This window comes from Heteronotia binoei, chromosome 17 (assembly GCF_032191835.1).
Source record: "Heteronotia binoei isolate CCM8104 ecotype False Entrance Well chromosome 17, APGP_CSIRO_Hbin_v1, whole genome shotgun sequence".
Taxonomy (NCBI): domain Eukaryota; kingdom Metazoa; phylum Chordata; class Lepidosauria; order Squamata; family Gekkonidae; genus Heteronotia; species Heteronotia binoei.
The window spans coordinates 4036828-4051613 of NC_083239.1; the positions used below are offsets into that span (position 1 = coordinate 4036828).

A 14786-nucleotide genomic window follows, 5' to 3' on the forward strand; every position below is an offset into this window, starting at 1 on the left:
TAAAGCACAAAGCAGACAGACCACGCTCATTTGAAAACTTCAAAGACTCTTAAACCATGACCTTTATATAGTAAATAAAAAATCACTTTCCATATCTATTGTGTCACTTAATCTCAACATAAACTTTAAGATTTATGTGGTCTCTAGGTTATAAAAATTTCTGCTTTCGTATCTGACACCATTGGCTTTCTGCTGTTATAATTCTAGCCATTTTAATTTGTAAGTTATACAATTACACAAATTAAGCCACCTTGTATTGGTATCTTGCATACTTTATCCATCGGTTTTTGTTATTTTGTCAAATTTATGCTCGGTCTGCTGGTGGTTATCAGAAAGACAAGGACACGTAAACCCTTTCCCCAACCACTGTGGTTTCTGAGATTTCAAGCATAAGTTTCCAACCCTTACAGTTTGTCTATTTGTTTTAAAAAAGCTACATTCTCAGGCAAAGGGACTCTACAAAACTTACAGCATTAGCATTTCCTCCAACTTGCATACACCTCAACTGAAACCATGACCAGTTAGAATCTAATTCGGTAGACCTGCAAAAGTAAAATACAAATATTTTAAACAGTGATTTTTTTTCAAGATTTTTTAAAATTAAAATTGCAAGACTTTTAAAAAATTTACCCTTTAATTTTTAATCTACAAATGTACCCTTAATTTCCAATCTACTAATATAACTTAATTAAAGACCAGGGTTAATCAGTGGGTCTCCTCACATATTAGGTTTCCTTGAAGCATATTAAGCTGTACACATGAAATAACTGGGATGTGAATTTAAAAATCAGTGAACAAAATATCCTCCCAAAATATCCTCTCTGTAGCAGCTCCTGCTTTCCTTCCCCCTTTCCACATCCCCTCTGCTTCTACAGCTCTTTGGGCATTGGAGGTGAGTCACATCTAGCTCAGAGCGATTTTGTAACAGAACAGCTCTATGAAGGGTAAGTGTAGGCGCTCACTTTGCCTTCAAAAAATTAGCTCTGAAGCTACAGATTAATATAAGCAAACCATACGAACAACTTGAATAGTAACACCCCCTTTTTCATGAAGTCAGGACTAGATTGCAAACATGGACAGAACTTCCAGGGACAACAACGAAATTATACCCTAGACAAGGGGTCCTCAAACTTTTTAAATAGGGGGCCAGTTCACTGTCCCTCAGACTGTTGGAGGGCCGGACTGCCGTTACTGTACAAGGCCGCGGGCCGTCAGTTCTCCGTCTTCTGCATTTCTCTCCCTTCCCCACACCACACACCCCAGCCTGGGAACTCACCTCACCTCGGTATCACCTCACACTCTGTCTCTGCCGCCTCAGTCCAGCGCCGGAAGTGTGCGTTGCTAACGCGAGTTTAGGTCAAATGTCACTTCCGGTCTGATTTTGCCATAACCCGGCGGGCCGCATAAACGTCCTCAGCGGGCCACATCTGGCCCGCGGGCCGTAGTTTGAGGACCCCTGCCCTAGACTACAGCTGCAGTGTGGCATACACATGTGCACTTCTAACCCAGCAGCAGTAAATTAGGAACCACCTTGAAGTCTACAACAAATTTATTTGCAAAGATAACAGGCAAAACTTGGCATTCTATAGCATCTGGTTTATGTGCATAGGGCATTTGTGTCAAGCCCAACTATTTCAATGTAAGATGGATGAGCAAATGTCAAACCCATGCTCTGGTTTCCCCCCATTATTTACAACCCATCCTCCATGTCCTCCCTGCCATCTGGCTAAGAATGTTTATGTTACTGGGAATGGCCTGCTGACAAATATACCCCCAAAAGAGAAAGTTCCTTTATTACTCAAATAAACATTAATTTTGGTTAAAAGGCTGTGTTATCCTAGCTCCTGTAAAAAGAACCATCCTCTCTTCTAACATTTATATTACATCCACCGCCATACAATAACTAACACTGTCTGATATTATGAAACAGGACAGCATGGTTCAATGAGACATGTTATCCTCTCAAGTTGTAAAGGATGGATACACAATTTCTAATGATACGTTCCACAGAACAATATTTTCAACAGCCTTAAAGGCAGCCAAAATTGGTATGGGAATTACCTTCAAACACCCCACCCCTCACCACCTTCCACCTCGAAGGAAAGAATGAAGAAGTCCTCTAGAATATATAATGTGGATACTTTACAAAGAAATTCTCACATATTTAGCCTTAGTGTACATCAAAACTGTTGCAATTAGTCATGTGTCATAGACAAACTTTACTAAAACATGACTCGATTAACTCGATTAACACACACACGTGCGCACTAAACATGATAAGTAGACTTTTTACCTAATAAAACTCAGATGGACCCCAAGGGATCGATGGGTCCCTGAGCAATCAATGCACAGGAACACACCATACGTGATGCTTGCCCAGCTTGGGTTTTTTACTCCACAGTCAAAGCAGGCCTAGAAAAAACAATTACAATTTGGTTAAATAATTACATTAGGATTTATTCAGTACGCTAATTCCTACATCGAAACATCTAGAACAGGAATTTCTCCCCTTGATGTTTATCATTTAGAATGTATCTATCCATGCAGTTCCCCAAAATTGTATTTTCATTTGCAGAAGGGGTTGTGATTTCCATTGACTCTCCATCCAGTTGCAGACATTCACTTGGCCCCCTATGTTGCTCATATTTTGTCCTAAAACAAAATTTCAGTGGCCTACAACGTGGGGGAAGCAGGAAAGTTCCACTCCACAAAGTTTCCATGCCCAGAACTATTTTGTTGTTAGTGTGCCAAACTAACTGTGCTTCACTTTCCAAGACAGCTGTACATTGTCAGATTTACCACTAAAACTAAGATTAACTTCAAAGTTTTTTTAGACTGGCATAGATGATGGATGTGTATTTCATGGCTCTTTGAACAGGAAGCAGAAGAAATGTATGTTTGTTACATGGCATCTTAGTTGGGAAACTGGCCTTATTTACATGCATACTACAAAAATTAATGATACAATCTTAGTTGGGAAACTGGCCTTATTTACATGCATACTACAAAAATTAATGATACAATGTTAGCCTTTAAAGATATCACAAGAGTCTTTTGTGTTAAAAGCTTGGGAGTATTTGGAGCACCACTCACCAGAGTTCTTGCGAGGATAACAAGAAACTTTAAAGGGACTACAAGGATATCGAACTTTAAAGGGACTGCAGAAGACAGCAGCTTGCTCTCCATCACTCAGCTGTTTTCTGGGATTTCTTTCAACGCATTTGCTGGCTACAAACCACATGAATCAGTTTGATTTGTGAACGAGCCTCCCCAATTTTTTCACGGTCTTCTGCAGTGCCTTTACAGCCTGAAAAGAGTTGAACAGTGGAGGAGCGCATCCCCACGGCGGAAAATGCCAGGGACCGTTACAGTGGACCACGAACTTCATGAACCTCACCAGTTCAGTTGACCCCTAAAAGTTTGTGATGGTTTATGGTTCATAAACCAGGCAACCCACAAAGCACGGTAAGAACTGCATTTTCCTGGTTTGTGCCCATCTCTAGATGTCTCCTAATGGACATTCAACCCATTGTTTGGACATCTGGCAGTCAGCATTGGGGAGGGACGGTGGCTCAGTGGTAGAGCATCTGCTTGGGAAGCAGAAGGTCCCAGGTTCATTCCCTGGCGTCTCCAAAAAAAGGGTCCAGGCAAATAGGTGTGAAAAACCTCAGCTTGAGACCCTGGAGAGCAGGGGAGGGACAGTGGCTCAGTGGTACAGCATCTGCTTGGGAAGCAGAAGGTCCCAGGTTCAATCCCTGGCATCTCCAACTAAAAAAGGTCCAGGCAAATAGGTGTGAAAAACCTCCGCTTGAGACCCTGGAGAGCCGCTGTCAGTCTGAGAAGACAATACTGACTTTGATGGACCAAGGGTCTCATTCAGTATAAGGCAGCTTCATATGTTCATATGTTTGGGGAGGGATGGTGGCTCAGTGGTAGAGCATCTGCTTGGGAAGCAGAAGGTCCCAGTTTCAATCCCTGGCATCTCCAAAAAAGGGTCCAGGGAAATAGGTGTGAAAAGCCTCAGCTTGAGACCCTGGAGAGCCGCTGCCAGTCTGAGACGACAATACTGACTTTGATGGACCCAAGGTCTGATTCAGTATAAGGCAGCTTCATAGGTACTAAATGAAAACATAATTGAAAATTCAGGATTACTAAACTAATTCCTCAGTTTTCAATCTCCATTCCACGCTGAGCTAAAAAGGCAACAACTCAGCGCCAATAAGTGGAACTTTACCCATAGATATGAGCAACAAAAAGTGCAAAATAAAAACCTAAGATGCTTGTCGTTTACTTTTAAAATGATATTGCTTTTGCTTTTTAAATATTTAAGCATATGTTTACTCAAGCAGCATTTTAAGGTGAACAAATTACAGTTCACAGCACAGTAACTATAGCAGCTTTCTTTTCCCCACACACAGTGTAGAGCCCTACTGATATGCTGGAGAGCAGCAGAAAGATTCAACATTTCAGATTCCAGTACAGATTCCGCATTACTGTCAACTATGCAACTAGGTTCTAGAATCAGGGGTGTCAAACATGCGGCCCGGTAGCCGAATTAGCCCCACAGAGGGCTCCTATCAGGCCCCGAGCAACTGGCTGTCATCTGCTTCCTTCTCCCTCTCTCATTTCCTTCTGCATCACAGCTTGCTTTGCAAGGCTTGCTCAACTGCACAGGAGCTACACAACAAAGCCTCTATTTTCTCCATTGGCTGAGGCTCCTCCCTTGGGGAGAAGGGGGGGGGAAGCAGAGCTTGTTTTGCCAGGCCTCTCAGTCACACAGCAGAGCTACTGAGCCAAGCCTCTCTTCCTTCTACTGGCTGAGGCTCCCTTCCTCCAGGTCCCCTGGGGAAGAAGGAAAGAGCCAGAGCTTCCTTTTCTCAGTTTCCTGGATCGCACGGGAGAGATGTCTGTGTCCTTTATAAAGTTTATATCTCTGCTACCTGGCATTACATTTTAGGACACACATGGCCTGGCCTGACAAGGTCTCATTTATGTCTGATCTGGCTCACATAAGTTCGACACCCCTGTTCTAGATGTTAGATCTATCATTTCTGGAATGCCAAGTATTTGCTTACAAAAGATGAGGCAGGATTTAAGCCAACCACATTTAATAACCTTGCCCTCAAATCTCTTTACAGTTACCTTGCCCCCAAACCTCTTTCTTGAAACTTGGTAGGATGACATTCACAACTGAAATATAGGATTAAGGGGTATAACTTATTTTATAAGGGCAGAAGGAAGGGAGGAGGTGTAGCAGTTGAGAGTCTCTGGCATATTGCACACGTTCAAAAAGGGCCATCCGCCCTTGTGGAAGAAAGGGAAAAGAAGGGTAAAATTAAAAGCAGTAAGAAATTATGGTGGGGGGTCTAAGTCTGCTGTGAAAACGTTATGAAAGCAACGTCACCTCAGAGTCAGAAACAAATGGTGCTTGCACAGGGGACCTTTCCTTTCCTGTTTATAGGCCACCAAGCCAGGCTAAGGACTTGGATGACATACTCCTTACAACAGACTGCGAAGTTCTCAAAGACAAGGGACCCAGTGGTCACGGGAGATTTCAGTTACCTGGACATCTGTTGGAAGTCCAACTCTGCTAAAAATGAAAGGTCAAATAAATTCCTGACTTGTCTTGCTGACATCCTTTTCCAGAAAAGTGGAAAAGGGAACAAGGGGATCTGCTATTTTAGACTTGATCCTCACCAATAAGGAAGAACTGGTTGATGAGGATGAAACAATGGGCACCCTGGGGAGTAGTGGTCATATTGGAATTTACAGTCATAGGGAAGTGAAAAGCTGTACATAGTCAGATGTATAGGTTGGACTTCAGAAAGGCAAACTTCAACAAACTTAGAATTATGCTGGGTAAAATCCCAAGGTCTGAAAAACTTAGAAGAAAGGAGCTCAAGAAGGGGGGGGGGGGGATTTCTTAAAAGCGAAATATTGAAAGCACAATCACAGACAATTCCTAAGAGAAGAAAAAAATCGGAGAAGCCTAAAGAAGCCAAGGTGGCTCCATAAAAAGCTCTCTAAAGACTTGAGCAATAATAATAAAAAAACTCATTGAGGAAATGGAAGGAGGGCCTTATAACCGAGGAAGAATATAAACAAATCATCAGTGCTTGTAGAGAAAGGGTTAGGAAAAATAAAGATGCTAAAAAGAACCCCAAAAAGGTATTCTTATGTTTAAAGTAAGAAAAAGAGCAAGGACATAGTAGGCCCACTGCAAAGGCAGGAAAGTGAAATTGTGAATATTTGACTGCGCTTGTTGTATATCGTTCCCAGGTTAGAGTACTCACTAAGTCAAGTTCATTCAGCAGAGACAAGCTGGCTCAAAGCATCAGCCCTTTATTTGCAAGCACAAGCTTCAGCTGTCTATACAGAAACGCTGAAACACACTGCAGCACAGACAAAGTTGCAAGGAACAGATTTTCCATTAAGGTCTCTGAGCCCTATTTACCTGCGTGCAGAGATGTTAATGGAAAAACCCATTCCACATTTTCCTTGGAGCTTTGCTTTTTGCTCCATCCTGCAACGACAAGGAAGAAAAAGCTGGAAACTGAAAGAGCAGGGAACTTCATCAGCCTCAGAGCATCAAACGGTGAGGACAGGAGCGGGGGAGAAAAAGCCCGGGTGCCTGATTAAAATCCTGCAGGCCTCATATTTGAGATGCCTGTTCTAATCTTTGTGTGAAGAAATACATTTACTTCTTGGAGGTGAGAGATGAGCAAAGCCTCCACTGTGCATTATAACCCCCCCCCCCAATTCCAAGCCAGAAAACAAGGATTGGGGGGGGGGGGGGAATGCCTATGCAATTGATTTCCAGACACACCTCAGCGCACACCTTTACTCAAATGCTAACAGATCTAGAACAAACAATAATGGCTGGGTCCAGACCTCACCCTTCTTTCTAGCAGGGAAGTGGTTTGGCAGACTTTAGACTAGCAAGGCTCCAAGACTAACCTCCAGAAAGAAGCTGCAGGAAATGCTTCCTTGACCTGGCCTGGCAAGTGGGTGGAGCAACAGACATGATAAAACCTCCTTGCAACAGGAAGCAGCTCTAATTTCCTGGGATGCTGAGTCCGTGAGACGACCCAGACCTCTCCTCTGGGAAGGCAGTCATTTTTGATCACGTGCTGTCCTAAATAACTAGAGGGAGCTTCAAGGTAATGAAAACTTTGCGGAGATTTGTAACAACTAAAGCTAAAGCGACCCATTCATTATGTTAACCTCTGATAGGGCAAGTATAGAGAAAGGAACAGAGGATCTGTGTTCTACATATCTATTTTGTATTCCTTGCTCAATTTGGTGCTGTGCTACAAGCATAATAGTAAGCATTTTGTTTTAACTCATAATTTTTTTTACGGTGGCCATGGTTCTCCATACGACATAGACCTTCACCGTCTCAGACAAGCTATTTTAAAAGGAGCTCTAGAAGGAAGGCGAGGAGTTGACAAGTGGCCATTTCTACAAAGGTGAGAAAGGCAGTAACCTGTCCCTGTGGTGACCAGGCATTGGACAACGGGAGACACAGAGGCAAGACTTTAGAATTTGGAAGGGAAGCTGTAAGCAATTCCATACAGCAGTCAGGTGGTGGTGGTGGTATTTTACCAGAGAGAGAGAGACTGAGACCTCTCCAGGTGTTGGATAAAACCCAGGAGGGCCGGGCAGAAACAGGGTTCTCTCACATCCTGTATGATGTAACACCCAAAATACAGGATAGATTTAATATTTTATCTATGGTGCTGCGGTCAGATTGCCAAACTAGGATCGAGGGGATCCCACTCTACCAAGCTTGTTGTGAGACTCTGGGCCAGTCACACAGTCTCAACCTAATCTATATCACAGGTTGTTGGAGGGTAAAATGCAGGATAAACAAAAAATATCTCTTTAGATCCGAAGTCTTAGTGGATACCTTAATGCAAAGACTACAAACAAAGAAAATAAATTTCTAATTTTATATCTTTATATGGGACCACTCAGTCCCTATTTGTCGTGACAGAAGTAGGTGAATTCAACATAATGAAAATTGATCGTAGTTAATAAGCAAAGATGGCTGAATAAGGCTAAACCATTACTGCAGATGGATGGTGTGGAAAACTTGTGCTTCAGTATTTGTAGTTAGAATACTGTTTCCAAATATATAAGACATATGATTAACGGGACAGCATTCAAATTACTGTACTGCAGAATACCCCAAGCAACTGGAAAGATATACTTTAAAAATTTCTCATTTTGCTACATAACGATGATTGTTGAGGGAATACATTTAAAGCTCAACGGGATAACAGGATAAAGTCACACAGCTGTTTAGCACACCATATCCATTTCCAGTCCTGCATTACATTATTTTAAAGGAATTATTCTACACATTGCTGCACAGGTGGTGTGACACCACATCATCTAAGCCCAAGACACATGCTTGTGATACAGTGCAGACTTAATTTGTATTTGGGACTGTCAAATAATTCAAAGATTGAGGGGTGAAAAAGATTCTATTCACCACTGAAAAAAGGATGGATTATAAAATTCGTATTAGTTGAATGTTAGCCTAAATCACTGCTGTCCCAGCATTACAAACTAAATACAGAATTTCTTAAAAGTTTAACAGTAAATTTTGCTCATGCCCCCCTTTTGAATTGGCTGATGAAGATACAAAACACTGCTGGTGGCCAAAAAGATTACCTTTTTTCTCCAAAAATACTTAATTTGTTGAATGACTTTTATTAAATTTGGAATATTATCAACGTGAACATAAAGGTATATACGTTAACTTTTTAAAGTTGAAAAGTCAATGATTAATGTGGCTCGTCCACGAGACAAGCCACATTAATCATTGACTTTTCAACTTTCAATACATCTTTGAACAGGTCTCCATTACTGCAATGTGCAAATCTGATAGCTCTATTTAATCCAATTTATGACTTGTTTTAACCATTAATGTTAACTGGATAAGAAATACCAGCAGGTTGTAGTCCACTCTGGCCACAGATTCAAGTTAAGAAACTCCTGGAGATTTTGGGATTGAGTCTCTGGAGAACATGGACCTCAGTGGGGTACAATGTAATGGAGTCCACCCCTCCAATGAATTCATTTTTTCCAGGGAAACTGATTGATCTCTGTAGTCGAGCTGTAATTCCGTGAGATCCCCAGGTCCCACCTGGAGACTGGCATTCCTACCAGGTCGAGGACTTAGTGTCTTAAGTCCTAGCAATTTTTTTTTAAAGGAAGTCATGCAGTAAGTTGATATCGTTTTTCAACGTGAATTCCATTCTACATAAATACTCTATTAGCAATAATGTGGTCTGAACATTTCTAAGATGGCAGGGATCTAACTCTTTTATTAAAACATATGGGAAACACAGCAGCCTCGCCGACTCCCAGCAGATTGTGTTTTGTTCCAATTTTCTTTTGCATTTGATTTTTATTTTCGAAAGGGGCATTAATGGTAGATGTATAAACAACAGCTTCCCAAGCAGACGCTCTGCCACTGAGCCACAGCCCCATTCATGACTCTCCAGGGTCTCAAGCTGAGGTTTTTCACGCCTACTTGTCTGGACCCTTTTTAGTTGGAGATGCTGGGGATTGAACCTGGGACCTTCTGCTTCACAAGCAGAGGCTGTGCCACTGAGCCACCATCCTTCAATCTCCATCACCTACTTGCCTGGACCCTTTTGAGTTGGGGATGCCGGGGATTGAACCTGGGACCTTCTGCTTCCCAAGCAGATGCTCTGCCACTGAGCCACCGTCCCTCCCCTGCTCTCCAGGGTCTCATGCTGATGTTTTTCACACCTATTTGCCTGGACCCTTTTTTGGAGATGCCAGGGATTGAACCTGGGACCTTCTGCTTCCCGAGCAGATGCTCTGCCATTGAGCCACCATCCCTCCATCTCCATCACCCACTGCCTGGACTCTTTTGAGTTGGGGATGCCGGGGATCGAACCTGGGACCTCTTGCTTCCTAAGAAGATGCTCAGCCACTGAGCCACCGTCCCTCCATCTCCATCACCTACTTGCCTGGACCCTTTTGAGTCTTCTCAGACTGGCAGCGGCTCTCCAGGGTCTCAAGCTGAGGTTTTTCACACCTCTTTGCCTGGACCCTTTTTTGGAGATGCAGGGATTGAACCTGGGACCTTCTGCTTCCCAAGCAGATGCTCTACCACTGAGCCACCTTCCCTCCCCTGCTCTCCAGGGTCTCCAGCTGAGGTTTTTCACGCCTCTTTGCCTGGACCCTTTTTTGGAGATGCCGGGGATCAAACGTGGGACCTCCTGCTTCCCAAGCAGATGCTCTGCCACTGAGCCACCATCCCTCAATCTCCATCACCTACTGCCTGGACCCTTTTGAGTTGGAGATGCTGGGGATTGAACCTGGGACCTCCTGCTTCCCAAGCAGATGCTCTGCCACTGAGCCACCATCCCTCCTACATATGAAGCTGCCTTCTACTGAATCAGACCCTTGGTCCATCAAAGTCAGTCTTGTCTTCTCAGACTGGCAGCGGCTCTCCAGGGTCTCAAGCTGAGGTTTTTCACACGGATTTGCGTGGACCCTTTTTTGGAGATGCCAGGGATCGAACCTGGGACCTCCTGCTTCCCAAGCAGCATGCTCTGCCACTGAGCCACAGCCCCCATTCATGGCTCTCCAGCTGAGGTTTCTCACACCTCTTTGCCTGGACCCTTTTTGGTTGAAGATGCCGGGGATTGAACCTGGGACCTTCTGCTTACCAAGCAGGTGCTCCACCACTGAGCCACTGTCCCTCCCCTGATTGGCAGCAGCTCTCCAGGGTCTCAAGCTGAGGTTTTTCACACCTCTTTGCCTGGACCCTTTTTTGGAGATGCCGGGGATCGAACCTGGGACCTCCTGCTTCCCAAGCAGATGCTCTGCCACTGAGCCACCATCCCTCTACTGCTCTCCAGGGTCTCCAGCTGAGGTTTTTCACACCTCTTTGCCTGGACCCTTTTGAGTTGGGGATGCCGGGGATCGAACCTGGGACCTCCTGCTTCCCAAGCAGAGGCTCTGCCACTGAGCCACCGCCCCTCCCCTTTCTGGGAGGAAGTCCCATCGACTTAAAAGGAGACTCGCACTTCTTTCCGAACAGAGCGACCGGCCCGCCCAGGATTCTCCCCACCGCCCAGAGAAGCGCGACGCGGCCGCAGCGCTCTGCCTTTCCCGCGGAGGCCCTTCTCGGGGGCTGCCTGGCCGAGGCCTAGGGGCGGGGCTTAAAGGACCGCCCCTTCTCGCTAGCCACGCCCCAAAGCTGCGCGACGTGTCCCTGCCGAGTTTGCCGCCCCCCCCCCGGCCCCGCACCTTGTTGGTCGGGACGGCGCGGAGTCTCTTGAAAATGGCGCCGATGTCCTGCTTGCTGGGCTCGCACATCCTCCGCCTGCCTTCCTTCCTTCAGCCAGCGCCGCTTCGCTTCGCTGTGGCCGCGGCCGCTGAAGAGAAACTCCGCTCCACACTGACGCGGCAGGTGGGCGGGCACGGCTGCGCGCATGCGCCACCAGCTGATTGGTGGCGGGGCTGCGCCTGCGCGTTTCCCCGGCTTGTGACGGGCGGGGGCGGGGCCGCGTCCTTTTTGATGCACGCCCTGGGAGACGTGACGTGAGGCAGCTGCGCGACACGTGTGCGGAAGCGCTTGGCCACGTCCGCGTTTGCGGAGCCGCGCTGGGAGTTTTAGCTGGTGCGACCTCGCGGCTTTCCGGAAAGGGAAGTTTCGCCTCTTTGCAGCAGGGCAGCCGTGGCAGGTGCTGATTGCACAGTTTAAAACGAGCCAGAGCTTGAGCAGAAGTAGGTAGGGACAGAGGCAGGGTTGCCAAGTCCAATTCAGAAAATGGGGGCTTTGGGGGTGGAGCCAGGAGACTTTGGGGGTGGAGCCAGGATACATTGGGGCGGAGCCAGGAGACTTTGGGGGTGGAGCCAAGACCAAGGCTGTGACGAGCATAATTGAACTCCAAAGGGAGTTCTGGCCATCACATTTAAAGGGACTGCACATCTTTTTAATGCCTTTCATTCTTTTGGGGCTCTAGGGTTGCCAAGTCCCGTTCAAGAAATATCTGGGGACTTTGGGGGTGGAGCCAGGAGACATTGGGGGCGGAGCCAAGAGCAAGGGTGTGACAAGCATCATTGAACTCCAAAGGGAGTTTTGGTCATCACATTTAAAAGGACTGCACATCTTTTTAATGTCTTTCATTCTCTTGGGGCTCTAGGGTTGCCAAGTCCTGTTCAAGAAATATCTGGGGACTTTGGGGGTGGAGCCAGGAGACTTTGGGGGTGGAGCCGGAAGACATTGGGGCGGAGCCAAGAGCAAGGGTGTGACAAGCATCATTGAACTCCAAAGGGAGTTTTGGTCATCGCATTTAAAGGGACTGCACATCTTTTTAATGCCTTTCATTCTTTTGGGGCTCTAGGGTTGCCAAGTCCCGTTCAAGAAATATCTGGGGACTTTGGGGGTGGAGCCGGGAGACTTTGGGGTGGAGCCAGGAGACATTGGAGCGGAGCCAGGAACAAGGCTGTGACCAGCATCATTGAACTCCAAAGGGAGTTCTGGCCCTCACATTTAAAGGGACTGCACATCTTTTTAATGCCTTTCATTCTTTTGGGGCTCTAGGGTTGCCAAGTCCCATTCAAGAAATATCTCGGGACTTTGGGGGTGGAGCCATGATCAAGGCTATGACAAGCATCATTGAACTCCAAAGGGAGTTCTGGCCATCACATTTAAAGGGACGGCACACCTTTTCAATTCCTTCCTTCCATAGGAAATAGTGAAGGATAGGGGCACCTTCTTTTGGGGCTCATAGAATTGGACCCCCTGGTCCAATCTTTTTGAAACTTGGAGGGTATTTTGGGGAGAGGCACTGGATGCTATACTGAAAATTTGGTGCCTCTACCTCAAAAAACAGCCCCCCTAGAGCCCCAGATACCCGCGGATCAATTCTCCATGATTTTCTATGGGAATAAATCTCCCTAGGGAATAAAAGAGTTCCCAGCAGACATTCCCCTCTCCTCCCCTCCCCCCGCTTTCTGACAACCCTGAAGCCAGACTGGTGGATCCCCTGCCCCCACCTGGGGATTGGCAACCCTAGACAGAGGTCGATTATTCCGCCACGGTGCTCCGTCTGACTGAGATGACTGGGAAGGGTATTTTTACTGCCTAAGGTGCTTGGCTTTCCTTCCCAAGAAACAGGAATCATCTCCCCACCCCACTAATTGGTGATCCCTCACTGGGTAATAGGGTAAATAATCCCCCCCCACACACAAATAAACTGAATTTTTTATATATATATATGTGTGTGTTACACATATATGTGTGTGTGTGTGTGTGTATATGTGTATATATGTACATATATATATGTATGTGTGTATATGTGTGTGCATATATATGTGTATGTGTATATACACACACACACACACACACTCAGTATGTCACTGAAGTGAGTACACCCCCTCACATTTTGTAAATATTTAAGTATATCTTTTCATGTGACAACACTGAAGAAATGACACTTGGCTACAATGTAAAGTAGTGAGTCTACAGCTTGTATAACAGTGTAAATGTGCTGTCCCTTCAAAATTATGCAACACACAGCCATTAATGTCTAAACTGCTGGCAACAAAAGTGAGTACGCCCTTAAGTGATAATGTCTAAATGGGGCCCAAAGTGTCAATATTTTGTGTGGCCACCATTATTTTCCAGCACTGCCTTGGTAATCCTTAGGCCAATTGGAAAGATTAGTCCACTGCTGCTTCCTTCCTTTCCCCGCCCCCCCCCCCTGCAGAGAGAGAGCTGGGGCGGGGAGGGCTGGCCGCTGGAGGAAGAAAGCAGCCAAGCCCCCATTTTTTTTTATTTCCTCTCCCCCCCAAATTTTCTGGTTCTCAAACCCGGATCAAATTTTCTGGTTCTCAAGGCCACGCCAATAGCCAAGATGCACCTGGAAGGGGTTGGGAGATGTCTTGGGGGGGAGGGATAAATGCTTCCCACTTTTGCTTCCTGCTTGCTTTCAAAAGTATAACTGTTTAAGGTAACCTATGTAAGTTGCCCACCTTGCCAGTCTTCACAATAGCCGCCATGCCTGTAACCCGTTGTCAAGGGTCAATAAACAGCCATTTATAAAGTGGACCGTTTGTGCTCTTTGAACTACAGGGGGTCTTGACACACGCCTCATCTCGTAAACATAAGGACGAGTACAGGAATCAACTGGTTTCATCTCAGCTACAATTAGTAATAAAGCTTTAAATAAGTACAAAAATGTAGGGTTTAAAACACCAAAGCAAATCACACAAAAAAACCTGAAAGTTTCTTATACTTTAATTTATGATGGTAGTTGGATCGTGGGTGCTAGTATGTGGTTAGGAGTGATAGATGCATAGTATTTATTTTATTTTTGATTTGGGGTGACTGTTTTGAAGATGTAATGAAATCCGGATTGAATGGAGGGTTGGAGTGTATGTATGTACGTACATGTCTCAAACTATTAACGTCTCAGTCTTGTTAGTACCGTATGTATGTTGCTGAGTGTTTGTTATCAGGAGTTGTAGGTGTAATTGCATGATTAGTGTGAGAGTATGTGTCATAGACGGTTACATAGATTACTGTGTGTTATCTATTACTGGTTGGATATGTGATTTTATCTTGAGCTATGAAGAATGAAATTTTTTGTATGTGTGGGTATATGCTGGATGGATGGAGTTCATTGAGGGGAGGGAAAAGATATTTTTGAGATGTTTTAGCGTTTTTATAATTTATAGTAATGAATTGGGGACTACTTGAAATCAATTTGCTTATTTTTAATGAATTG

At 45.2% G+C, this 14786-nt stretch overlaps 1 protein-coding gene across 1 annotated transcript in view; it reads right to left on the bottom strand.

Moving 5' to 3' along the window:
* The window catches only part of ARFGAP3 (ADP ribosylation factor GTPase activating protein 3), a 79602-nt gene extending 68064 nt beyond the window's left edge, over nucleotides 1-11538 (bottom strand). Inside the window, exons 1-3 of the mRNA XM_060258502.1 lie at nucleotides 11299-11538; nucleotides 2294-2412; nucleotides 470-542 (exon numbers count right to left, since the gene is read on the bottom strand). Coding sequence (XP_060114485.1) covers nucleotides 470-542; nucleotides 2294-2412; nucleotides 11299-11367 — 261 coding nt within the window. The 5' untranslated portion in view covers nucleotides 11368-11538. The remainder of the gene's footprint in view (nucleotides 1-469; nucleotides 543-2293; nucleotides 2413-11298) is intronic.
* Nucleotides 11539-14786: the final 3248 nt, after the last annotated feature.